The 25,433-nt window shown below is 55.8% G+C and overlaps 1 protein-coding gene across 2 annotated transcripts; it reads left to right on the top strand.

Moving 5' to 3' along the window:
* The first annotated feature begins 8,866 nt into the window (after nt 1–8,866).
* On the top strand, nt 8,867–21,825 carry SEC61A1 (SEC61 translocon subunit alpha 1). 2 transcript variants are annotated; one of them, XM_055557492.1, is made up of 12 exons: nt 8,867–9,051; nt 9,191–9,258; nt 12,191–12,256; nt 12,353–12,431; nt 13,380–13,511; nt 15,159–15,268; nt 15,545–15,698; nt 16,845–17,005; nt 17,547–17,671; nt 17,959–18,156; nt 18,407–18,598; nt 18,954–19,006. In XM_055557492.1, the coding sequence occupies exons 1-12, from the start codon at nt 9,045–9,047 to the stop codon at nt 18,967–18,969; spliced, it is 1,308 nt and encodes a 435-aa protein (XP_055413467.1). In that variant the 5' UTR covers nt 8,867–9,044; the 3' UTR covers nt 18,970–19,006. The 2 variants fall into 2 exon arrangements, with proteins under 2 accessions (XP_055413467.1, XP_055413466.1); XM_055557491.1 differs by lacking the exon at nt 17,547–17,671 and adding an exon at nt 20,031–21,825 and having other exon boundaries at nt 8,875–9,051; nt 18,954–19,030.
* The last annotated feature ends 3,608 nt before the right edge of the window (nt 21,826–25,433 follow it).

Here is a 25,433-nt window from a genome sequence, read left to right as displayed (position 1 = left end):
GACATGTGGTCGCGATTACGTTACAAATAGGCGCGGAACAAAGAGACAAGAAACCGACCTTCCTTCCAGACGGGCGAATGGCGGGGGACTTTTCGTCACTCGCCTGTGCATTTACGCGTCTTCTAACACCCTTAACACCCCAAGTTACTTTATAATCAGAACAGGGGCGTCGTGCTTGCTGAGACCCCGGCTTCCTACCAGTGAGAAGACACTGCTCTGCTCACCTCCACCCTGTCACCATTCCTCCCTGCCGGGACTCAGAGCCTGGCTAGACCCCCTCACCCCGTGCGGTGACTGCCACGGGGGAGAAGACGCCTCAGGACCACAAGCCAGGGCAGGCTTTCGGGGGCCCTGCTGCCCTCCTGGGTGGGGCCAGCCCGAGACGCCGGGCCTCTCGGAAAGACCTGACAGCCTGGGCTTACGTTCCTCCCTGGCACCAGGCTGGGGTGCGTCAGGCTGCATCCTGATTCACTCTGCCCCAGTCCCCACCACCCCCAGTGCACACCCAAGCTCGCTTCCCTCGTTTACAAGGCCCCAGGATTCACTCGCACTTGTGGGCCCAGGTGAGACTTGACGCTCATACGTTAGGACGCTTATTTTTCCTGCTTTATGAAGGAACAGTCCAACAGGGAAGAATGAGCTTTAGCAGAAACACGCAACGGTGAGAAGGGCGGGTCTCGGCACCGGTTTTGGGTGTCGTGGGGCCCAGCTGCAGCAAGGGCAACACCCGCCCCGCAGGCCAGTTGCGACCAAATCCCGGATCTCACGCGCTTACAGGCAGCTTCGTCTCTTGTACCGGCCCTGAATTCATGGGGTCGCAAAGAGTCGGACACGACTGAGCGACTGAACTGACCCTGAATTTGCCCTTAACCGGCTACCCTCAAACCCTCCCAATGATACTGTTAACTGCCGTCTTATTCGATGTTCGTTGATTGTTGTTCATGCTGAAGGAGGAGACAGAACAGGCTCTATTTTGAAAGCAAGACTCCATCTTGGGCCGGACTGTGGACTCTGAGCTCTATGCCCAGAATCTATGGAAACGACCTACCATCTGGAAAACCAGGCCCCCGGAAGGAAGAGCCCCAGGGCTTGTACCTGGACTCTCCGCCTAAAAGAATATCCTAATTATCTGTGTAACCGAATAGAATCGTGCATTCTATTATGCTTACTGGGGTGTGACCACAGGCCTCTTGATAATTGTCCACTGTTAACCACCTAGGCCTAAGGCTTATGAATCATGGGTTAACTTTGATTGTATCTTTCTTTTCCTTTGTTCAGACTAGTTTCAGGGAATTTGGGGAGGTGGGTTTGAGCATATAAGGTTTTCACAGAAACTGGTCGGGGTCCCTGGCTAAGAGGAGACTCTGCTTGGGCCCGCAGGCGTAAGAAGCCGCACTGCACTATCTGCATTGTCCTTCTGGGTGAGTCGCTTCCCGGAGCGCGTGGCTACAAGTGTCAAGCCTCCGGCTTTTTTGCCCATCCAAGCTGAACCCCTAGGAGACAGATACAAGTCGGTCCCATAGTTCCTCAAAAGAGTTTTGGAAGGATGAGGCATCCCTGTGCACACACTTCCTTCACCCGACACGGAATATTTCCTAGTAAGTGTATTTCCAGATCAACGGTATTTGTGTCATGTTATTAAAAAACAAACTTACGTATGTGACTAGACTGCACTCAAGTGTAATTTGCTTCTATGTAAATCAGACTGAATTTGTTTGCACTTTAAATGTGGTTTCTGAGAGGGGATGAAGGTGTCACAGACGGTCGGTAACTACGCACAAGCCAGGGACTGTCTGCAGTACGCCGCCTGCCAGTAACGGACATCCTAGCAGAACGCTGTGGAGCGCAGTGGTGCCCACGACCAGTGGCCGCTTGGGGACGACAGGAGCCTGACTATACAAACGTACCACACGGCCCTCAGGAGACACCGCGGCACCAGACGGAGCCCTTTCCTGGTCTCGCTGCCGTCAAAACTAGCAACCACCGTACGCTGTTTGCTCGCTTCTTCGCCTCTAGATCATCCCAACGATCTGTCCATAAGGCTGGACTCTTCCTCCTGCCTAGTGAAGTCTGTTAAGCCCTCAAGTGAATTTTCCCACTTCAGTATATCTTTTACTCCCTAATTCCGGTTTTTACTGATACTCTCTATTTGGTGAGCATGTTCTCACGTGCACGCACGTGTAGCTGTTCAGTAGTGTTCGACCCTGTGACCCTTTGGACTGTAGCTTGCCACGCTCCTCTGTCCGTGGGATTTCCCAGGCAAGAATATTGGAGTGGATTGCCATTTCCCTCAAGGGGAATCTTCCCAACCTATGTATCAAACCCTCATCTCCTGCGTGGGTGGGCAGATTCTTTTCCACTGAGCCACCAGGGAAATGTTTAAGTCTCTAGACCTGACTTACTCTGTACACATTTAAAACAGCTGACTTAGTCCTGGTCTAAGTCCAACGTCTGGGTGTCCTTAGGGATAGCTTCTATGGACGGCTCGTTTCCTGTGTGTACACCATATTTTCTTTTCATTTCTCTTTCTTGGCATGTTTCATAATATGTTGTTGACAGTGTGGTATTCTAAGCAATATAAAGTAGCAACTCCGGAAGTCAGACTCGCTCCCCTCCCCAAGGTTGGCTTCAGTTTCTGTTGCTGTCCTGATTTACCTGAACTGACTCTGGAAAGCAATGTGTGAGCACTGAAGTCTCTGTGGAGACACCTAGTAATCAGACAGGGCTCGCAGAGTGCTGAGGGCCCAGCCCTGGGTAAGTCTGCCCAGCCCTCATGCCTGCTGTGGGGCCTCGAGGTCCATAAGAGAAGCACAGCGCCTCTCAGGTCTTCCTACAGCCTTGGGCACGCGCCTGCTCTGCCCCGAGAAAAGGCCTTCCAAAAGAGCCGATGCTTTAGGGCTTCTCAAAGGCCCCTGGACCCTGGTTGCCCATTCCCCTCCTCCTTTAAACTTCTGGCTTAAGCATTATTCACTCCCTTGGGTGGGCAGTCGTGATGTTAAACCACCGCTGGGGAAAAGGCTTTTTGCATTGGATGAACTCTGAGCTCCAAGTAAGTTCAAATAAAAACAGCTTTGCAAGTAGGGTCTTCCAGAGAACCTCCAGGCAACTCAAACAGTCTGAGTCTCAAATATTCTTTTTTCTTTTTTACAACTAAGTCACAAAAATCGCTTCTGAAGTAACTTTTAACCAGCAGGCTTAATTTACTATTGTGTTCAGCCTCAATCCATGAAGCTTCACAAAGCAGTTAGCCAAATCTCGAGATTCAGCTGAAAAGTTCATCACTCATTTTCCCACCAAAACCCTTTTTATATTACTGATTAGACAACCCAATAGGTTTTCTCCTGGAATCGATACTTCGTTTCAGTGCACTTACTTTTTATCTACATCCGTTTCAAAGTTTCCTTTGATTGTTACGCAAACTTAAGCCTACGCTTGGAATCCCATGGACAAGAGGAGCCTGGCCGGCTACAGTCCATAGGGGTTGCAGAATGTCTCCTAAATTCATGTTAAAGCCTTAACCCTCCCCCACAGTGTGATGGTTTTAGGAGGTGGGGCCTTCGGGAGGTAATCAGGGCTGGGTGAGGTGGGAAGGGTAGACATTGTACAGACCAGAGCCCTTCTTTTGGGTCATTTCTTCTCAAAGTGTAAGAATCATCTTGAGAACTTGCTGCAACACCACTTCCTCAGCCCCTTCTGCGCTGATTCTGAGTCAGACCTTGGGCCTGGGAACCTGCATTTCTACCAAGGTCTTAGGGAACACCAGCGCTTCTCCTCTGTGGCTCACTTTTTACCTGGTGTTCAGCCCCAGAGGAGCGACCAGTGTGTGGTGTGTTTTCTCAGGAGTCTCTCGCCGCGCACCTGGGAGGGCATTCTAGCCTGCGTGCTGAGACATCAGCCTTCATCCCTGCTGCGGGGGCTGTGGCTCACCAGGGCGGCCAGGTCTCAGCGGCAGCTGCAGGGAGAGGTGCCCTTCAGCCGGCCGTCTCCCCCTCTCCCCGAGCAGGGGCCCTGCGTGGCTAAGCTGCCCTCCGTTCCCCACTACAGCGCTGCGGCCAGTCTGTGCCGAGCAGTCCCAACGCGCTGCTTTCGGGAAGCAGAATTGGAGGAATGACTGCCAAGCGCTCCATGGCTTGAGGCACAGAGCTGCAGCTGATTAAACTCCTGCCATTTCTTCACTCCTTGGCAGTAATGGATTCTGTCCATTTGCAAGGATTTTAAACAAATACAAATCTTGGGCTTCCAGGCGGGACAGTGGTAAAGAATCCACCTGCCAATGCAGGAGGATGACAAGACATGGGTCTAAGCCCTAGGCCAGGAAGACCCCCTGGAGGAGGAAATGGCAGCCCAGTCAAGTGTTCTTGCCTGGGAAATCCCAAGGACAGATGAGCCTGGTGGACTGCAGTCCCTGGGATCCCAAAGAGTCAGGCACAGCCGAGCATGCATATGCAGGAGCTATGAGAGAACCCGCTTTCTCTGCTCTGAGGTCCCCCAGAGAAGTCACAGTCTGCAGCCCACAAGAGTGTTCTCACGGGACCCCACGGTGCTGGCCCCGATCTCAGACTCCCAGCCTCCAGAACTGTGAGAAATACCAGTCTTTTATTTAGAAGTCACCCAGCCGATGGTGTTCTGTTAACAGAAGCCTGACAGACTACAGCAATTTACATATCATATGTTCAATCATTCCATAGTCATTATACGATGGCAGCTCTAATAGTTAAGCTATTTTCTCATAAAACTAAAATATTGATATTCCCATTTAAAACATCTCTCATTAAAGGCCAACACTCTTAAAACCTCTGCACTTCAGCTCCTATCAGAGTGAACACACAGCTCACCTATTTCCAAACTGCCGCTGCTGCTCTTGCACTTCAAACTGTCCAGCAAGGTTCAATTTTATTAATTAATCCACAGCTCGTTCTGATATTTGCATGACGCGTGGTAAGAAATACAATTTGTTGAGAAAAGTACAAGAGTTAACTTAATTTAGATCTTGTATCACTTTATCCAAAATTAATTAAGTTCTATCACAGATTTTTTCACCTGAACCACATGCTTTAACAGCATCCTGATGAAATGTACATATTTAGCACTTTGATCTTTTAACACATAACTTCTGAGCACTATTTGTAGCCAAAACTTGTCATTAGCACTAACTCAAATTCCTGGTTGAAAAAAAATCAAGTCATTTTTTACTCCAGGACTACAGATTTTATGTATTCAGTTGGCCAAAATGTTCATTTGGGTTTTCTGTAACATCTCATGGAAAAACTCAAATGAACATTTTGGCCAACCCAACAATATGTATTTAACACAAGTTTTATTCTGTGCAGATTATTGCACAGAATCAAAACAAGTTCCAGGCTGGTACTCACTACTATTATAATTCCTTCTTTGTTCTGCAGACTAACAAGACTCAGATTTATTATATTTAAAAATATTAAAAATTATCCAGATTTTGTCATCTCTTCACTTTAGATAGTTGTTCTTAATATTTATGATACAATCTTAAGTGTATAGCACAAAAAAACTGCATACTTGCTGCTATAGTTTAAAAGAATTACACTGGGCAGACAAAATTTTAAGTCAGTGATTCTCCTAAAGCAATCTGCATTCTGTTAACACAAACAACTTAGCCACAGTCCCTTCAGTGACACAGACCAAACTGTGCCATGAATGTTCCTCAGATGTGGTTACAACAGCAGGTTCATATTCTACGGTACTAACGGCCTAAAACTGTCAGCACAAACCACTGGGTTTATATGAAAATTTATATTAGCTAATTGTAACAGTACAATTGTACAGGAGCAGTGATCAAAACCATCCCCAAGAAAAAGAAATGCAAAAAGGCAAAATGACTGTCTGAGAAGGCTTTACAAATAGCTGAGAAAAGAAGAGAAGCCAAAGGCAAAGGAGAAAAGGAAAGATATACCCATCTGAATGCAGAGTTCCAAAGAACAGCACGGAGAGATAAACAACAATGCAAAAAAACAGGAAAACAATAGAATGGAAAAGACTAGAGATCTCTTCAAGAAAATTAGAAATACCAAGGGAACTTTTCAGGCAAAGATGGGCACAATAAAGGACAGAAACAGTACGGACCTAACAGAAGCAGAAGATACTAAGAAAAGATGGCAAGGATACACAGAAAAACTATATAGAAAAGATCTTAATGACCCGCATAACCATGATGGTGTGATCACTCACCTAGAGCCAGACATCCTGGAGTGCAAAGTCAAGTGGGCCTTAGGAAGCATCACTACGAACAAAGCTAGTGGAGGTGATGGAATTCCACCTGATTTATTTCAAATCCTAAAAGATGATGCTGTTAAAAGTGTTGCACTTAATATGCTAGCAAATTTGGAAAACTCAGCAGTGGCCACAGGACTGGAAAAAGTCAGTTTTCATTCCAATCTCAAAGAAGGGCAATGCCAAAGAATGCTCAAACTACCACACAACTGCACTCATTTCACATGCTAGCAAAGTAATGCTCAAAATTCTCCAAGCCAGGCTTCAACAGTACATGAACCAAGAACTTCCAGATGTTCAAGCTGGGTTTAGAAAAGGCAGAGGAACAGAGATCAAATTGCCAACATCCGCTGGATCATAGATAGAAAAAAGAAAAGAGAGTTCCAGAAAAACATCTGCTTCACTGACTATGCCAAAGCCTTTGACTGTGTGGATCACAACATACTGTGGAAAATTCTTAAAGAGATGGGAATACCAGACCACCTTACCTGCCTCCTGTGAAACCTTTATGCAGGTCAGGAACAACAGTTAGAACTGTGCATGCAACAACAGACTGGCTCCAAATGGGGAAAGGAGTGTATTGTCTGTACATTGTCACCCTGCTCATTTAACTTCTATGCAGACCACATCCTGTGAAATGCCAGGCTGGACGAAGCCAAGCTGGAATCAAGACTGCCAGAAGAAATACCAATAACCTCAGATATCCAGATGATATTGCCCTAATGGCAAAAAGCAAAGAGGAATTAAAGAGATTCTTGATGAAAGTGAAAAAAGAGAGTGCAAAAACTGGCTTAAAACTCAACATTCAAAAAAAACTAAGATCATAGCATCCAGTCACATCACTTCACAGCAAATAGACAGGGAAACAATGGAAACAGTGACAGACTTTTGTTTTCTTGGGCTCCAAAATCACTGCGGACAGTTATTGCAGCCATGGAATTAAAACACGCTTACTCCTTGGAAGAAAAGCTATGACAAACCTAGACAAAGTATTAAAAAGCAGACATTACTTTGCTGACAAAGGTCCGGATATTCAAAGATATGGTTTTTCCAGTCGTCGTGTATGGATGTGAGAGTTGGACCACAAAGAAGGCTGAGCGCGAAAAACTGATGCTTTTGAGCTGTGGTGTTGGAGAAGATTCTTGAGACTCCTTTGGAGAGCAAGGCGATCAAACCAGTCAATCCTAAAGGAAATCAACCCTAAATATTCATTGGAAGGATTGATGCTGAAGCTCCAGTACTTTGGCCACCTGATGCAAAGAGCCGACTCATTTGAAAAGACCCTGACGCTGGGAAATACTGAAGGAAGAGGAGAAGGGGATGACAGAGGATGAGATGGCTGGATGGCATCACCGACTCAATGGATGGGAGTTTGCGCATGGTCTGGGAAATGGTGAAGGACATGGAAGCCTGGTGTGCTGCAGTCCATGTGGTCACAAAGCACTGAATATGCAACTGAAGAACAACAGTACAATTACTACGATAATTTTTACCATAAAGCATTTCAACAGTTTCACTATTAGGATGGTGCATGGTCATATGTGCTAATATCAGCTCTGAGCTACCTGCTGAATTGTGTCCAGGGGCTGACACAAAACTGCAGCAGTTATTACCAAGAGGTCCTGCACGGGAAGATGGGGCTGCTCTCAGAAGCAGGCCGAGGAGGCTCGGACTTAACGTTTTTCTCTGGGGGATGCATAGCAAGTGCTACCACACCCGGTCACTTCACTGAAATTCCTGCCCACCTCTGCTGGCATTTGTATTTTCCACCCACGGGTTAGGTTTCCAAAAAAGGAGTTCCCGTCTTAGAAAAAACCCTGAGGGAAAGCTGTACAAATCCTGGCTACCTGCTAGAAACGGGAGGGAAGGGAAAAGAGAAATAGCAATCCCTAAACTAATACTGCGGAACACCTCGCCACCCCGGATCTCCTACTCCATCCGTCCCAGCTCCAGGCTGCGCTCCGGGAACCCCACCTAAACCCAGGCAGCAGCGCCAGCCTGCTCCAGACGCTGACGGCACGGAGTCTCCTTCCTCCGATTACCTGTCGCGAGCCACCGGCGATCACAGCTGCTCGGACATAAACCCCAAACTCCGCGCCCAGCACCCCTCGCCCCGCCCAACGGCCCCAAGAGCCTTGAACCTTATCGCTACCCTCACACAGCCCTCCGCCAAGCAGGCCTCCTCTCCCCGGAGACCTCGGGCAGGCGCAGCGTCTGCCGCAATCGCAACGGCGCCTTTCCCGGGGCGCCTCCTCCGGCCTCAACCCCTCCCCACAGTCGGCGGGGCCCGCGCCCCAAGCAGCCGCGGGTTTGCTCGATGAGCCCACCAAAGGATGCCCGTGGTCCCGTCGCCGCGCACCTGCCGGACGCCAGGGACCCAGATGGCCCCAGGACAGGCCTGCACTAATGAGCTCATGGTCTACACCCGCGAAACGAACTACAGCTGCCCCGAAGCGTGGGGCGACAAGCCGGCGTAGGGCACGTCTTCCGGGTCCCAACACGCGGGTCCAACTGCGCAGGCGCACGCCCCCTTCTCGGCGGGCTCCGCGCCTCGCCCCGCCCTCCGGCCTCACTCCCGACAGGCCGCGCGGCCCCGCTGCACGCCGGGAGTTGTGGTCTCGGTTCGGGCGATGCGCGCGGGCGCGGCGCGTGGCAGGAAGCGGAAGCGGAAGCGGCCGCCGCGGCGCTAGCACTGACGTGTCTCTCGGCGAGGCGCGGCGCTCCAGAGCAGGCCCGGCGGCAGCGGAGCCGGAGCGCGACCGAGGCGGAGCGAGACCTGGAGCCGAGCAGCCGCCGCCATGGGGAGTGAGTCCCTCGGGGCAGCACGGGCGCGGGCGGGACCCCGCTCCCCTGGCAGGGAAGCCCACGCGGCCCCTCGCCCCTGCTCCCCGGGGCGGCGCGGGGCCCCCCAGCCCTGACTCTCCTCTTGTCTCTCCCCCCAAAGTCAAGTTTCTGGAAGTCATCAAGCCCTTCTGTGTCATCCTGCCCGAAATCCAGAAGCCGGAGCGGAAGGTGAGTCGGAGCAAGGCTCGGGGAGGGCGGTGAAGCGGTCCCGACGCGCCGAGTGGACGCCCCTTCCCCAGAGTCTGGTCCGGGCGGCGTGCTTTTTCCCCCGAGCCGCGTCGGGCTTCGGTTGGAGCGTACTCTGTGGACGTCCCTCGGGTGGCCCGAACCCGGGGCTTGCGCTGCCCCGAAGAGGACCCTGGCCTGAGTGAAAGACCTCGAGAGCCTCAGACTCTCCGGTTTGAGCTCCTCTCTCTCCGCCCGCTCCCGCGGGAGCGGATCGCCGGCTGTCCCCTTTCCTGTAGATGCGCTTTTTGTCCAGCTGCTGCAAGGAGTTGAGAGCAGTCACTTGCCTATGTGTAACGGAGTCTGCCCTTCTCCGTGTGCCCTCACTGAACTGAGAAGGAGGGCGTATTGTGACCCGTGTCTTTACAGCAGGTCCATGAAAACACGGGAAGGTAGAAATGTGGAGCTCTGTTGACTCTTTATCAAGATTTTTTGCACGTGCACAGCTTCAGGCCCAAACAGTCAGAGTTGCCAGTGTAAGCGAAGCCGTTAAACAAGGAAGAACAGCTTCATCGGGTTCTTACGGAGAATTAGTAGGAATATGTTTTTGTCCTCACATTCTTTGCGTCTCCTCCACGGATGTGCTGGCTTTGAGGGGCTGATATGCAAAGGTGTGTGTGTGTGTGTGTGTGTGTGTGTGTTCCCAGCGAAAGGGCCTGATATGGAAAGGTGTGTATGTGTGTGTGTGTGTGTGTGTGTGTGTGTGTGTTCCCAGCGAAAGGGCCTGGCTTTGGAGGCAGGCTCCCCGGGGATCCACCCTCACGCAGCCTCTTCATGTGTGACCTTGGCCTTGTGTGTAACTGAGTGTGGTGGGAGAGCAGTAGAAATCTGTGTGAGGTACGGCAGCGGCTCCTGAAGGGGTGAGCTCTGGAAGACATTGTGTCTGATGGCAGCCTTGAAGGAAGAAGAGAAGTGTCCTTGAAGGAAAGGAAAGGAATTCTAATGGCATCAGGAGTATGGAGTCTGCTAAGGCAGAGAAGACCAGTCGGTGGGAGGGTGTTCGGTATTGATAGAGCAAAAAGGGTGGGCAGGGAGCCAGACAGATGAGAAAATTGCTTTGGGGTAGGGTCGAGGTTGAGAGGATTCTGCCAAGAGAGTGAACTCCAGAGGTAGGGGAGGCAAAAGTAGGATAAACAGTTTCTGATGTTTTGCTGCTGAATTTGGCTGCTTCCAGGAGAGGAGACTTGGTTATTTAGAATGAGGAGTCCTGTAAAACTTGTCCACTATCTTTCCCCGTAAAGAATCGTTTCTAGCTTGTTAAGTGACCCGTCAGCCTGACAGGGTGTTGCTTTCCTTGGCTGCCTCCTGATTTCCCGGTGGGAAGGGGCGCAGGGAGCATTCTCAAGAGGAAGAGTTCTGTGGATGCTCCCCAGCTGCATGTGGAGCGTCTCAGTGTCCGATCTCCCCACCGTGGCGCGGTTGTCCTGTTGAGCCCTGTCCACAGTGGGCAGCGCAGAGGCGCTGTAGCCCTGAGCTAACCAGAGAGCCATGACTCTGGCTCTGTGCTCACTTAGAACAAAGCTTAAAAAGTGTCTTTAAAGAACACGGTTTTGTTCACTTACTACCTCCACTCACAGGGTGTTTCTGTGTTAAGATCTTAGTCCACAGAGTAAGTCCTGTGTTTTCTAAGCCTTTAAAGCCGTTCATTCTTGCTGTGCAGCCTGCAGGTGCTATGAAGACGCTTCGGTTTCAGAGCAGAGGGGGCTTGGGCAGGTGTCTCAGCTTCCCCGATGCTGCTTCTCAGTCACCTGTAAAATGATTCTGAGCCGTCCCCTATCACCTTACACACCTGAGGAGACGTGGAAACTCTGGTTAAACAGACGCTACCAGTAGCTAGTGAGTCGGTTGAATGTGCCGTTCTCCCTGCTCCTCCAGTGTGTGTTACATCGTCTTATCCTTAATTCCTTGAGAATACTCAAAAGAAACACGGTTGCAGATTAGTTGACTCCAGCATAGCAGGATTTTGTCCATTACAAAACCCCTTCAAGTGAGGAGTGACGCTCCCACGCTGTGGGCGGGTCTGGTTTAGGGATCTCTTTCTGTTGCAGCATTTCTTTGATTGTGGGTCAGATCCTACACTGTTCATTGCTGACAGTTCAGAGCGCAGGCTTTGAGCTCAAATCCACAACAGCTGTGGGATCTGAGACAAACGTGAGAGTGAAGTCCCTCGGTTGTGCCCGACTCTTTGTGACCCCATGGACTGTAGTCTATCAGGCTCCTCCGTCCATGGGATTTTCCAGGCAAGAGTACTGGCATGGGTTGCCATTCCCTTCTCCAGGGGATCTTCCCGACCCAGGGACTGAACCCAGGTCTCCCTCATTGTAGGCAGACGCTTTACCATCTGAGCCACCAGGGAAGCCCATTTTTCTAAAATTCAGTTTTCTTGTAAAAGCAAGGATAACATGACGTCGTGTGAAGATTAAACGAGATGATGCACATGCAGGTCTTTGCGTCTGTGCCTTATCTGCAGAAAGGCTTCCCAGGTGGATCCATGGTAAAGAGTGCGCCTGCAGCGCAGGAGACGTGGGTTTGATCCCTGGGTCGGGAAGATCCCCTGGAGGAGGAAATGGCAACCCACTCCAGTGTTCTTGCCTGGAGATTCCATGGCCAGAGGAGCCCGGCGGACTACATTCCGTGGGATCCCAAAGAGTTGGATGTGACTGAGCACACACGCACACACGTGCACAGAAGGCATGCAGCACGCACACTCACATTTGGGCGTAGTGTGGCGTGTCTGCGCCTTGCTTTCCTGTGAGCAGAGCAAGGCATCGAGCGGAGCCCACTTCGTTGCTCTGCTTGTGGCGGGCGGCCTTGCCGTCTGGGCTCGCTCTGCTCTGAAGGTAACTCGCGTCCTGGCCCGCTCTGCCCGCTGCAGATCCAGTTCAAGGAGAAGGTGCTCTGGACCGCCATCACGCTCTTCATCTTCCTGGTGTGCTGCCAGGTGAGCTGGGCTGGGGTCCGCGGGCCGGGGGCCGGGGGCCGGGTGGGGCGTGGGGGGCCGGGAGCACGTGCCTGGCTCCTCTCTGCTTGCTTCCAGATCCCCCTGTTTGGAATCATGTCTTCAGACTCAGCTGACCCGTTCTACTGGATGAGGGTGATCCTGGCCTCCAACAGAGGTAGGCTGGCGCCCTGCGCCCGTGCTGCGTGGGCTCGACTGGCCGCCTGCAGCTGCGGTGCAGGCTGGGCTTCAGCCGGAGCCCGGGGGCCTGGAGGGGGCGTTCGCACGCCGAGCTAAGCGCAGCCTGGCGAGTGCCGCGTTCCGCACCCAGCATGTCACCCTGTGCAGAACTGCTGTGTATGTGGTGCAAAACCTGTGCCAAGAAGATAAGTCTGCAGGGTAGAGATTTCTAAGTAATGTGCGGAGACTAGAATGCCTTTGAAGCAGCTGGAATGACAGCCTGTCTTTCTCCTGTTTGGTAACATTCTTTAGAACATGCAGTTTGTTTCTCAGCTGTGTCTTGTCCGCATCTACAGGTTACGTGATGTGTCCAAAGAAGTAAATGCGTAAGCAGTGTGCTGTACACTCTAAACAGTCGCCTGTTTGGGGTGAGGGGTCATTTTGAATGTTTATGCTGATACTGCTTCTGGTGGACTCGTTTTAAAAATATGGTTCACATTAAGTTCTAAATCAGTTGGAAGCATAGCTTGCTTTAGTGTAATGGAAGTAGAGGTCTACTCGAAACTAGATACAGTTGTATGGCCCTCATCTCCAGGCTCTGGAAAGTATTCTAACGTCACCCTTTTTTGTTAACTGATGAAGAGTCAAACCTACCTTATCTCTGTACAACCAGCGTGAACCCGTTTTCGTGAATTTAAATGTAGCAATCCGTTTAAACGCCATGTGACTTCCTAAAGGGAATGTCACCTGGCAGACTGAACAGAATGGATTGACTTGCCCTCTAACTGCTGGAATCTGGGGGCTGTTCTCTGAATGAAATGTGCTGGCAGACTGAAGCACGCTGGGCTTCTGCTGGGGCACACAGTCCAGTGGTGTGCGGTCATTTTCTCACCAGCATCTTGCTTCTCCACACTGACGTCAGCTGTGTTTTGCCCCCCTTCCTAAGGCACGCTGATGGAGCTGGGCATCTCGCCCATTGTCACCTCCGGCCTCATCATGCAGCTCTTGGCTGGCGCCAAAATAATTGAGGTTGGTGACACCCCGAAAGACCGAGCCCTCTTCAACGGAGCCCAAAAATGTAAGTGGGATTGTAAATGATGTTCAGATGTCTGTAGTTGAGAATTTGAATTTGCTATGAAGTTTGGGTCATCAACAATTGGCTTGGGGTTTTTCGGGAGGCGGGGTTGGCTGTCTTTGGCAGGAGTGGGGGCATCGCTGTAATCCCCTCGGCCCTCCAGCCCTGTGTGGCCTGTGTTGGCATGAGGGCACTTGGGATGGGCTGGAGCAGGCAGAGGAAGGGCGTCTCTGCCCAAGGCTGGAGGGCCCGCCCTCCACCATCGCCCTGTCCTTCCACTTAGAAGCAGAGCTGTGCTAAGAGGTCAGTAGAATGTTGTGTGTAAAAAACCGGTGAGTGCCTCGCCAGTGGTGGTACCTGGCGGGGGGGGGGGTTTTCTCTCGTGGGAGTTTACGAGGATTCGCTTTAGAGGAATGATGGTCTTTCAGCTTAGCTGCATGTACCAGTTGTGTGATGCTGGGTGGTCAGATGCAGCTCGTGTCCCAGTTTCTTCACCTGTAAAAATGGGGATGATGATATTTTCCAAGTAGTAAATCTAAGCGGCACTCATAACAATGACCAGTCATCAGAATTAACCAAGTTAAGCCTGACTGTGGATTGACAGGAATTAATCGGGAAATGATAATTACACTTTCCTACCCAGCCGTATTTCCTTCCACTCCAGCATGTTGTAAGATCTTAGGTTAGTAGGTTAAAGAGTACAAAAGACTAATCGAGTTTAAACTTGTCAGTTTCAGACACAAATCAGGATTTTAAAATGTATATGTGCGTTATTTTTTGGAACTATAGATCAGCTGTTTCTCTTTGGTCTTGGACTTTATAAAAAATTTTTTTTCTGCTCTTTTTTCTGCCTTAAGAATTTGGTCTTATTGAGCACTTTTAGAAAGTCAAAAAGGGACTACATATGACAGGCACTTTGGAGTAGAATGTGTATATTTTGGTGGGGGGCGGCAAACTAAGCCGAAAAGCTGGAGTTGAATCGCAGTCCCATACTGTAAGATCCACGCCGTACCATGGGATCCAACAAAAAGCGTAGATTCCGTCGTGCATCCCGGGGGAATGTAGTGATACAGGACACGAGACTGTCTGTGAAAAGGAAAGCCTCCTCTAGGAGAGCTCCGGGAGAGCTGTGTGGCGGGGGAGTGGGCTGAGCGAATCGGTGGCATAATAGGTTTTCCCTTAAATACTGCATTAAATACAAACTGGGAAGGCTCAGCGGATCGCCGAGTTTGTGTTCTGTGCCCCGAAGCGTGAGCCTGTTGGTGGCCTGGGCGAGTACTCCTGGAACCTGGGCCCCAGCCGATGGCCTCAGTGTGGCGTGCGGGTCGGGGTCGTCCCTGAGCTGTGTTCACATCTGTCGTGAGGAGCTGGGTGGTGACGCTTCAGGTCTTTCCCCCGCCCCTCACTGAAAGGAGATGCGTCGAGGAGGAGGTGGAACTATGAGAGCCACGAGCTTCTGTTCCGAGTTGGGGTTACCGTGCGTCGATGGCGCTTTGTCGATGTGGTTCGAGCATTTCCTGGCTGAGCTCCCTGGGGGCAGGGTCTGTGGTCCTCACCTTTGTCCTCCTGGCGTGGAGCTGGCGTCTGGGTCGCCGTGTCCTCCAGGACCGCGTGCTGGCCCCGAGCACACAGCTGTCCTTTCGTCTGCAGTGTTCGGCATGACCATCACCATCGGGCAGTCCATCGTGTACGTGATGACGGGGATGTACGGGGACCCGTCCGAGATGGGCGCCGGAGTCTGCCTGCTTATCACCATACAGGTAACACTGGGCTGGCACCGAGGCTGAGGCACCCTCACACCCGCCCCCGCCAGACAGCAGAGCTGAGGCAGGCCAAGAGAATTTTCCTGAGAAGAGGCCCGGGCCCCGTGTTCCCTTCTGAGTTCACAGAGGAGCCCCCCACGGCAGGCGTGCTCTCTGCCTTCAGGGGTTCCCATCAAAGAAGCCAGCTCCCAAGGAAGGGCAGAGCCATGCTGTGGGGAGCACTCATGCGGTCTCTTTATGTTTGTGTACTTTTTTATTTTTTAATACTGACAGCTCTTTGTGGCTGGCCTGATTGTTCTGCTTCTGGACGAACTTCTGCAAAAGGGGTACGGCCTGGGCTCTGGGATCTCCCTGTTCATCGCCACAAACATCTGCGAGACCATCGTGTGGAAGGCGTTCAGCCCCACCACAGTGAACACCGGCCGAGGTGAGGCCCCGCGCCCGTGGCGGGGTTCCGTGAGCAGCATGCGCGCCCCCGTTTCAGGGGCGAGGCACCCGTGGCGGGGTTCCATGAGCAGCACGCGCGCCCCCGTTTTAGGGGCGAGGCGCCCGTGGTGGGGTTCCTTGAGCAGCACGCGCTACCCCGTTTCAGGGGCGAGGCGCCCATGGCGGGGTTCCGTGAGCAGCACGCGCGCCCCCGTTTCAGGGGCGAGGCGCCTGTGGCGGGGTTCCGTGAGCAGCACGCGAGCCCCTGTTTCAGGGGCGAGGCGCCCGTGGCGGGGTTCCGTGAGCAGCACGTGTGCCCCCATTTCAGGGAAGAAGATCAGTTTTAGGTACATCGCTTCTGATTTTTCTGTGCGTGTATCTGTAAAGGTTTTGAAGATACAGGTTTCTGCTGACACCAATGTGTCAGTTGCATATTTCACCTAGAGAGCGCGTTGCAAACACTGGCCCCCCCTCACGTAGCACAGCCTGGCCGTCACTGCATGGGCAGGGCAGCTCTCCCAGCAGGGCTTCCCTGGTGGACACCCAGTTGCTTCCAGCCTCTGCAAGGGGCAGCTTTGTAAAAGAGGCAGGGATGTGGGCGCTCACAAGCTGAGCTCAGATCCTGGCCGCAGCCTTGGCTGCCAGGATGCTTGGGGCCACCCTGAGCTCCGCTCCGGCCACCGGGATGTCCGGGGCCGCCCTGAGCTCCGCTCCGGCCACCGGGATGCCCAGGGCCGCCCTGAGCTGCCCCCTTTCAGGATGCTCGGGGCCGCCCTGAGCTCCACTCCGGCCACCGGGATGCCCGGGGCCGCCCTGAGCTGCCCCTTCTCAGGATGCCCGGGGCCGCCCTAAGCTCCTCTGGCCACCAGTATGCTCGGGGCTGCCCTGAGCTCCTCCGGCCACCGGTATGCTCGGGGCCGCCCTGAGCTCCGCTCCGGCCACCAGCATGCTCGGGGCCGCCCTGAGCTCCGCTCTGGCCACCAGCATGCTCGGGGCCGCCCTGAGCTCCGCTCCGGCCACCAGCATGCTCGGGGCCGCCCTGAGCTCCGCTCCGGCCACCAGCATGCTCGGGGCCGCCCTGAGCTCTGCTCCGGCCACCGGGATGCCCGGGGCCGCCCTGAGCTGCCCCCTCTCCCCACCGTAACAGGAATGGAGTTCGAGGGCGCCATCATCGCGCTGTTCCACCTGCTGGCCACCCGCACCGACAAGGTCCGAGCCCTGCGGGAGGCATTCTACCGCCAGAACCTCCCCAACCTCATGAACCTCATCGCCACCATCTTTGTCTTTGCGGTGGTCATCTATTTCCAGGTGTGTCCAGAACCGGCCCTGGGGAGTCAGGAGGGCCTGCATTTCCCATGCCCACACCCCAGGGGTGGCGTGAACCACGCATAGCAGTGACACGGGCAGCTGGCTTTTGACGGAGGGAGCTCCGTGGGCTTACGGGAACCTGCCTGGACTAACGAGCTGAGGCAGCTCTAACGTTTCGCGGCCTTAACTCAGGGGAGGTGAGAGTAAGCACAGCCTCGGGCCTGCCGCTCACGCAGGTGTGAGGGGCCTGTAGCCGCGGCTTCCTTGTGCTCACGGGAGCTCTCGGCTCTCACGCGGTGAGTCTGCGCGACTTGCTTCTGGACAGGAGACTCAGCTGCCTGTTGCTTTCTGTAGTTGGACTCGTGTCTGTCGTCTTTGGTCAGCCGCTCTGTCCTGACACACAGGTGTTTATGCCACCAGGTGCTGAGGACTGAGCACGTCTGCTCCGTTAGCTGATGCTGGTTAATGACAAGCTAGCTCCTCAGGGTCTTGGGGTTTGATTGTTGAGGTTTTATTTTAAATATCCTGAACTCCGTTCTAGGCACTGGGAGATTGTTTAAAAAGAAAACAAAATCAAGTACATGAAGAAAGCCCTTTTTATTTGCCAAGGGTTTCAGAGGGAAAGGTTGTATTCGTAGGAAAGGAGAGAAGCCGAGCTTTTCTGCAGTGAGTGAGAGCATCCGAGAAGGGCCCTGTGGGTGTGGGGCCTGTCCGGGGCTGCCGTGGAAGCAGGGGGGGACACGGCCAGCCACTGATGGCACTTCCAGGGTGTTCCACATTGGTGTCCTTGTAGAGCGGTGGACCTTGTTTTCTGACAGAAACCCTGCTGTGCTCGGGTGCATCTTAAGCAGCTTTTTGGACCCTTCTGTCCATTTGCTCTTGAGTGTGGCGGGTGGGGAGGGGGCGTGGAGGCTCGAGCGCGGTGAGAACCTGGCTTCTGCTTGGCTCCTCAGGGCTTCCGCGTCGACCTGCCCATCAAGTCGGCCCGGTACCGGGGCCAGTACAACACTTACCCCATCAAGCTCTTCTACACGTCCAACATCCCCATCATCCTGCAGTCCGCCCTCGTGTCCAACCTGTACGTCATCTCCCAGATGCTGTCCGCCCGCTTCAGCGGCAACCTGCTGGTCAGCCTGCTGGGCACCTGGTCTGTAAGTGTGGCGACCCAGGAGCCCGTGAGGGGCCGGACACGGGGTGAGGCTGTGGCTGGGCCGTGCTGGCGCCGTGGGCCTTGCTCACGGCCAGCGTTGTTTCGCCCTACGACGCTTTCTAGTTGGGCTTGGCACAGGTTCAGGGACGTTTCTCTGGGTGGGACAGCTGCCCCGAGGGCCTCTGCTCGGAACTGTCTCTGTGCTGAGGTGGGGTGACGGGCAGCGCTCACCACTCCCTAAATCCCCCCAGGACACCTCCTCCGGCGGGCCAGCGCGGGCCTACCCCGTGGGGGGCCTCTGCTACTACCTGTCCCCGCCCGAGTCATTCGGCTCTGTCTTGGAAGACCCTGTCCACGCCGTGGTGTACATCGTGTTCATGCTGGGCTCCTGCGCCTTCTTCTCCAAGACGTGGATCGAGGTCTCGGGCTCCTCTGCCAAGGACGTGAGTAGGAGTTGCAGTCTCTGGGAGGTGGTTGATGCAGAACCAGCATCCTCGCGTGCGGCTGGAGTGAGGGGGCTCGGCTTGGCCCTTCTCCTGGGATGGGGCTGTGAACACACATGGCAGTTAGTCCTTGCTAGGCCCAGTTCCAAAGCATTAGCAACCGTGGCCGGACCCCAGGTAGATGAGCCTGTGCTCGTCTGGGGAGCAGCAGGCAGAGTAAACTAGGCTTTCCCTTCCTCCTCCTCGGCACGGTTTCACCGTGCGTGTGGGTGCCGGGGGCGCCTGCATCTGGTGGCGTGTCAAGTGTCTGCCTGGGCCTGGACTCACGTCGTCCCCCTGGGTGGGCGTCACACAGGTTGCAAAGCAGCTGAAGGAGCAGCAGATGGTGATGCGGGGCCACCGAGAGACGTCCATGGTCCACGAGCTCAACCGGTGAGTGCTGGCCCCGAGGCCGATGGGGCCCCGATCTTCAGGCGTCCGGGAGCCCTCAGCCCCTCCCCCGTGGGGGGCAGCCAGGGCGGGGAGACCAGTGCTTGTGGCGGATGGTGCGGTGAGGGTGCTGACCGAGGGCCCTCGCCGTGCTCCTGCGAGCCGGGTTCTCTGGCAGGGTTCTGTGGGGCACTCCAGGAGGAGCATGGGGGGTCGAGCGTCTCAGGGGCATCCAAGTGCAGGTGGAGGCCGCTAGGAGGGTCGGTGTGTGGAAGGCCTGTGCCGGAGGCCGCGACCGCCGGGCAGAGCGAGGGGGCTGGACTCAGAGGTGGGAGGGTGAGGAGGCTGCGGCGGTCTGCAGGCCTCTCCCCTCACGGTGGGGCTGCCCCTGGGCAGCAGGGTGGGCCATGGTGAGCGCCTTAGACTCTTAAGCCAGCTTATTTCAGCTCAGTCTCTTGGTGTGTGAATGAACAAACGTGACTGGTTTCCTGTAGAGCTGTTCCCAGCATCGGGCTCTGTAGTCAGGCCCAGGTCTGTCCTGAGGACCACAGCTCGCTTGCCTCAACCCCAGGAAGTCAGTGTGGTTAATGCCAGGTCATTTTCTGATGCCTAATGGAGGCGGTGGGCGGTTTCGTTCATTCCTTTAAGAATTCTCTGATGCCTCTAGATTTATAGTGCCGTTCAGAAGAAATACAACGAAAAGTCATAAGGAGACATTTTACGTTCCCGTCTTCAGAATCTTTTGTGACGTTTTCAACGTCTCAGTTTGGACTGGTCCTATTTCAGTAGCTGCCAGTGACTCGTGTGCCAGCTCAGTAGACGGCAAGCCCTAGTCTAGACCGTTAGGCTGCCTGAGCAGACGGAACCGTGCGGGGTCGTGGAGTGACCTGAGGGCGCCGGGGTCCTCAGGCACAGTAAGCGGGTTGCTGCACAGCTGCTCCCGCGGCCTGGGTCAGGCCCGAGGACTCCGGGCGGCCTGTGGCTGATGCGCGCCCCTCCCCAGGTACATCCCCACGGCTGCGGCCTTCGGCGGGCTGTGCATCGGGGCCCTCTCGGTCCTGGCTGACTTCTTGGGCGCCATCGGGTCTGGAACCGGGATCCTGCTGGCGGTCACCATCATCTACCAGTACTTTGAGATCTTCGTGAAGGAGCAGAGCGAGGTCGGCAGCATGGGGGCCCTGCTGTTCTGAGCTGTGGCTCCCGGACCTGGCAGAGGCGGCCTGCCCCACCACGGCCGAGAGGGGACGGGGAAGCCGCGCTGCAGGAGCTCGTCTCAGGCGCTGCTGAGGCGCAAGGACTTCGGTTCAGTCGTGTGTTTGAGTTTCATATTCTTTTCATTCCACTTTGTAAAGTGCTAGAAATTTTCCAGTTTAAAATTCTGCTTTTCGCTCTGGCATTGGCGGCGGAGCTGTAGAAGTGGGTCTTGCCTAGCTGAGCGCCGGAGGCGGGCTGGGCTGCCAGTGGCCCCGGTGTCCACGTCACTTCTGTGTTAGCCTTTGCACCTTCTCAGCGTTGCCTGTGACCGCAGCAGTCTCGGCTGCCCCCTCAAAGGGAGCGTCTCGCTGGTTAGAAGCACAAACGTTGCAGCGTCTCTGTCTCGGGGCAGGAGGGCGGGCCCCCGCAACAGGCTGTTTCCTGGGGCCTGAGGGCAGCTCGCCGGCGCGTGCCCTTCACAGCCCGGCCGGAACATCTGGTTTGAAACGGTTTCTCTGGAAGACAATCATTTTCCCTTTTGAAGTTAGTTTTTTAGGACACTGTCTCTTCCAAACAAGTGGGATGAATTTCCAGAAGACCCTCCTGGCCCCTCTGTGTGTCTCTGTGGGCTGACCTGGTGTCCTCGGTGGTGGAGCCGGGCTGGGATCCACAGCTCTGCAGCCGCGCCGGGCTGAGCACGGTCCGCTATGCGGAGGACTCTGGGCTGCCAGCGGTCCGGTTGCCCTGGCCATCACCGAACTTGCTGTCCGTGCTGTGTCCGCCCCACCCGCCCCTCAAGAGGGGAGGAGCTGTGGAAGACTTCCCATTTATATTTTTTTAGAACATTTTCACTGTACTTAGGACCAAGCACAAGTGAAGTAAATGGCGGGATGCCTCTGATCTCCACTGTCACCAGAACCGCCCAGCAGAGAGGAGATAGGCTCTAGATCCACGGTGACACCAGGGTCAGAGACATTGGTTTTTGCTAAGTTTCACCCCTGTTTGATATAAAAAGACAATTACGTTTGAGACAAATTCTGATTGCAATAATAGGTGACCTAGATCTTAGGAATTACCACCTTCTCAAAGGCCTTTAGGGAAGCCCTTCTTGGGGGCCAGCAGAGTTAGGTAGCGCAGCCTGAGGGGTGCGTTCTGCCCCTCGGAGACCAGACCCCACCAGCAGCGGGCACACGGTGGCCTCTGAAGCACAGCCAGTAGACGTGCCAAGTTTGGCGCCCATCTGAGCCCAAGGGGCCCCGAGGCTCTGGCTGTGCTGCCCAGGGAACAGACCAGCCGAGGGACGCGCGGGCTCGCCCAGACCACCTGGCGAGTGGACAAAAGAGCCAGCATGTGCCCCGGCTGTCCCCCTCGGCCGGGCACCCACCACACCACACGCGGCCTTGTCCGACCCAGTCCCACGCGGAGACCTGACGCCCCGCAGCCCTGCTGCAGCCTCTGACCACGCACGGCTCGGGCGCCCGACCCGCAGTCACTGGTCATGGAGGCGGGCTGCCCCCGACTTCCAGGGGACTGTCACTGTGGACGCCCAAGCGGCATAACTGAGATAAGGTGAATAAGAAACAAATAAAGCCAACTTTTTACAAGCTGCCTTGTGGCGGTCTCTTGGTTTTCAGTTCTGTTGCCAAAGCCAGAGAGAGGAGGGCATGGCCTTGGCTGCCTTCGGGGGCACAGGGCTGGTGTGAGACATGAGTACCTAGTTTTGCACGGGGTGCTGCCCAGGGCTCCCCATTGATGGGAACCTGGAAAGCTTCGTTGTCCGGGTGTCTGGTGCGCGCATGCCGGCCACTCCAGCCCCTCCAGGAATAGACGGTGGACCAACTGCTATAAGCGTAGCAGCTTCCAGCACTTCAAGTCCAGGCCTTGGCTGTGGCACGTGTCCTTCCCCACCTGGTTGCTGACAGACTCCTGCCTCGGCGGTCTCCGCTCTGCCCTGGACCCCCAGCACTGGGGGCAGCGGTGGCCGCTCCCTGGAATGTGCCGTGCAGACGAGTTTCCAGCTGTTTCCATCGAGCTGAACAGTAGGTGTTTCCACAGTGGTGTGAGCCCGTGTTGTGAGCTGTTGCTCTTGTCCAGACAAGGCCGCACCCCAGGCCCTCCACGCCCGCCGCCTCAGGGGCCCCCCATGACACGTGGACAGGGCCTTCCTGCTGAGCTGTCCACATGGAGCCCTGGCCCTGGTCTCATCTGGGAAACATTTCTGAGGGGGTGTGCCAGCAAGGCAGGTTGGACCCTGGGGGGGATGGGTGCTCGGGCCTGGCCTGCAGAAGCTGGCACTGAAGCATGAGAGGCAGGGTGCCCTGTCACGACCCCCAGGAGCTCCATCAGAGGAGCCCCCCCCACTGGCGGAGCGCAGCAGCCCTCCCCGCCGGGCGATTGTGCTCTGCCTGTGGCGGAACAGAGCCCTGGAGACCCCTGCCCTCGCTCCCCACTCGGGGCCTTTCCTGGAGGGTGGGCTCCTCCCACCCACCTGAGAAGAAACACCCCGGGAAGCTCCCGCAGGTGCCTCTGCTAGAGGCCTCTGTGGGGCAAGGAGAGGGGCCTGGGGAAGGCTGCCACCCCTCCACGCAGGAGCCTCCTGGGGTGCGCCCAGCCAGCCTGCCCCAGGCCCACTGCCACCCCCACCCCTGCCTGCCCCACACCCTCCCCGGCCCGCTCTCCTGAAGGCGTTCACTGGGCCAGCTCCCCACCAGGCTGAGTCCTCCGGAAGCGCAGGGGACGTGGGTGGGCCTGTCCTGTCCAAGGGTCAGCAGAAGGCTCTGCACCGACCTCACCACCTGCTCGTGCTGGGGTCCAGACAGTCCCATGGGGCCCCTTGGGCTGTGCCCCCAACTCCCCTGCCCCGAAACAGACCCGGGGCACGGGGGGTGGGCATCGCACTGCCCTGAGCGAATAAAAAAAGTGCAAAGGAGTGGAGGCGGAAAATCTCCCTAATAAAAATGCTAGAGAGCAGAGGGTGGCTGACGGCAGGAGGCAAGGGAAACTTTTAAAATTAAAAGCCGGGTTCAGTAAGGTTTCCGGATGCTCTTTGCCCCGTGGGACGCACGCTCCTTCCCTGCCCCTCCATGGGCTTGGTCTCCGTCGCGGGGAACCAGCCGGGCTTGGCCGCCCCGGCGCTGTGCGCGGGCGCCGCGTGGGGGCGCTGTGGCCTCGCAGAGGCGCGGGGCGCGCGGCCGGCCGGCTGCAGACTCGGGAAAGGGGTAGGAGGGCCTGGTGCGAGCCCGGCTGCTGCTCGCCCCCGTCACCTCCTCGCGGAAGCCGCCCTACCGCCCCCGCAGCACCGGCCCGTGCTCCTCCCGGGCCATATGCCGTCGGCTGTCTGGAGCCTGTACGCCCTCGCGCATGGGGCCAGGGGAGAATGCGGGCGATCGGGCCAGACCCCAGGTTTTCAGACGCCGGGCCATGGGGAGAGGCTGGCGGCCCGCGGGCGGAGGCCGAACGGCGGTCCCCGCGCCCAGCCCTCGCGCAGGGCGGCGCACGCGTGTCCTGGGACCGCCAGCCCCGTGCGCGCGTGCGTCCCCGCACCGCCGCGTCCCCATTAATCACACGGCGACGGCGATGTCGAACGGGCGGCCGGCGGGCGCCCATCGGCGCATCTTATCGCGCCGGCCCAGCCGCCGCGCGCGCCGCCCATTGATCGCGCCGGCCGGGCCGGGGTCAGCGCGGGCCGGCGCCTGACAGCGCATCCATCGCCGCAGACGCGCGCTGACGGCGGCCCGGGCGACACAGCCTGGCCATTAATCACCGCGCCTGCCGCGAGTGACGGCCAGGGTGACGGGGCCAGCCGGCGACAGCCAGCCCTGCGGCCGCCCTGGCACCCCTTCCCCGGGGCCTGCTGTCCCCAGGAAACGGAGGCAGGACAAGGACGGGATGAGTGGACCCAGGTCTACTCTCAGCGGGCCCGTTTCCAGACGCCAAAGGGCCGGGCTAGGCTGGGACAGAGCGGGAAACCAGCGCCCCCATCCCCGTTGCCCAGCCCTGCCTGCACCTCATTGAAGAGGGGGCCAGGGGGCAGCGAGGGCCGGCATACCCTTCCTGGAAGTAGTGGACATTGAGGGAAAGGCCCAGACCCCTGCCGGCTCTCTCCCCTCTCCAGCCTGTGGGCCTGACGGGTCCAGCAGCAGGGGACCTCCAGCCTTCCCAGGATGAGCTGTCAGGACCAGGACGGGCAGGGCCCAGCGCCCAGCCACTTCTGGCTCCTGTTGGATGAAGTGTGTGGCCTCCTCCTCCTCCAAGAGGGACAGGGGTCGGGACTCTTGACTGAATCTCAGTAAATGGAGTGCCTGATGCAGCCACAGCAGACCCCCCAAGTCTGCACACCAACCCATCTTCACAGGAGGAAACCAAAGCTCAAGAACCAGAGGGATCAAAGGCAAGGGTCAAAGACAACCCAAGCTGCTGCACCCCTGCCTGCCGGGCCCCCCCGGACCCCTGCTCCCGCCCACCTATCACCTCTGCCGGGACCCTCCAGAGCAGGCGCTGCTCAGGCTGGCGCAGACGCTGTGGGGCACCTGTATCTGTTGCTCTCCTGGGCAACGCCTGCTGGGGTCTGAGTGGGGGGTGGTCCAACAGGGAATGCACCCCCACCACTCTGGCGCTCCATTTTATTAGAAAGAGGGTTGAGAAAGGTCTGCTAGCCAAGAAGTCACCATCATCTGTTTAGTTCTAAAAACCAATATTCTCTAAGAACCAATCTTGGGGGTGTAACCTAACAGGTGTGGTGGTGAAAAGACGTGGGCTGAGAAAATGGAAGCAGGGCCCTCCCTTTAAGAGCCCTTAGGCCCCGGGCCCTCACATGCATTCCTGGCCATTAGCACAGGAGCAGGGAGCTGGGATACAGGCAGCTCACCCATCGGGCTTGCTGGGAGGCACCCAGGACAGCCTGGGACCCGAGCGTGGAAGATTAGCCACTTCCTACCAACAGCCCCCTCCCTGCCTCACGCTAACATTACAACAGTTCTTCACGTCGGAGCTGAAATAGTGCAAAAAATGGGGCTGCTGTAATTGTTGGTAGATTATGTGTCAGCCAGATAAGATGTAACAAATATTTCCCTCCCCACCAGGGTCTGTTTCCCTCTTGGTAATGGATGGAGAAACTTCTCATTGTCGGCGAGGGATTGGTCGTAAAAACTTCGCCTGGAAGATTAATGTAATAATCACAAGCTTTGCTGGGAAAAATAGGAGGGAAATTAAA

Source organism: Bubalus kerabau, chromosome 20 (genome assembly GCF_029407905.1).
Source record: "Bubalus kerabau isolate K-KA32 ecotype Philippines breed swamp buffalo chromosome 20, PCC_UOA_SB_1v2, whole genome shotgun sequence".
NCBI classification, from domain to species: Eukaryota; Metazoa; Chordata; class Mammalia; order Artiodactyla; family Bovidae; genus Bubalus; species Bubalus kerabau.
The sequence above is the reverse complement of the archived record's forward strand: the minus strand, read 5'-3'. Positions and strand labels throughout refer to the sequence as shown.

What these genes read in the sequence shown, in the direction of transcription:
- SEC61A1 (XM_055557491.1), top strand. An exon ending in GATCCTGGCCTCCAACAGAG is followed by an intron (nt 12,432 to 13,379) that starts GTAGGCTGGCGC and finishes CCCCTTCCTAAG; the next exon opens with GCACGCTGATGGAGCTGGGC. An exon ending in GCCTGCTGGGCACCTGGTCT is followed by an intron (nt 18,157 to 18,406) that starts GTAAGTGTGGCG and finishes AAATCCCCCCAG; the next exon opens with GACACCTCCTCCGGCGGGCC.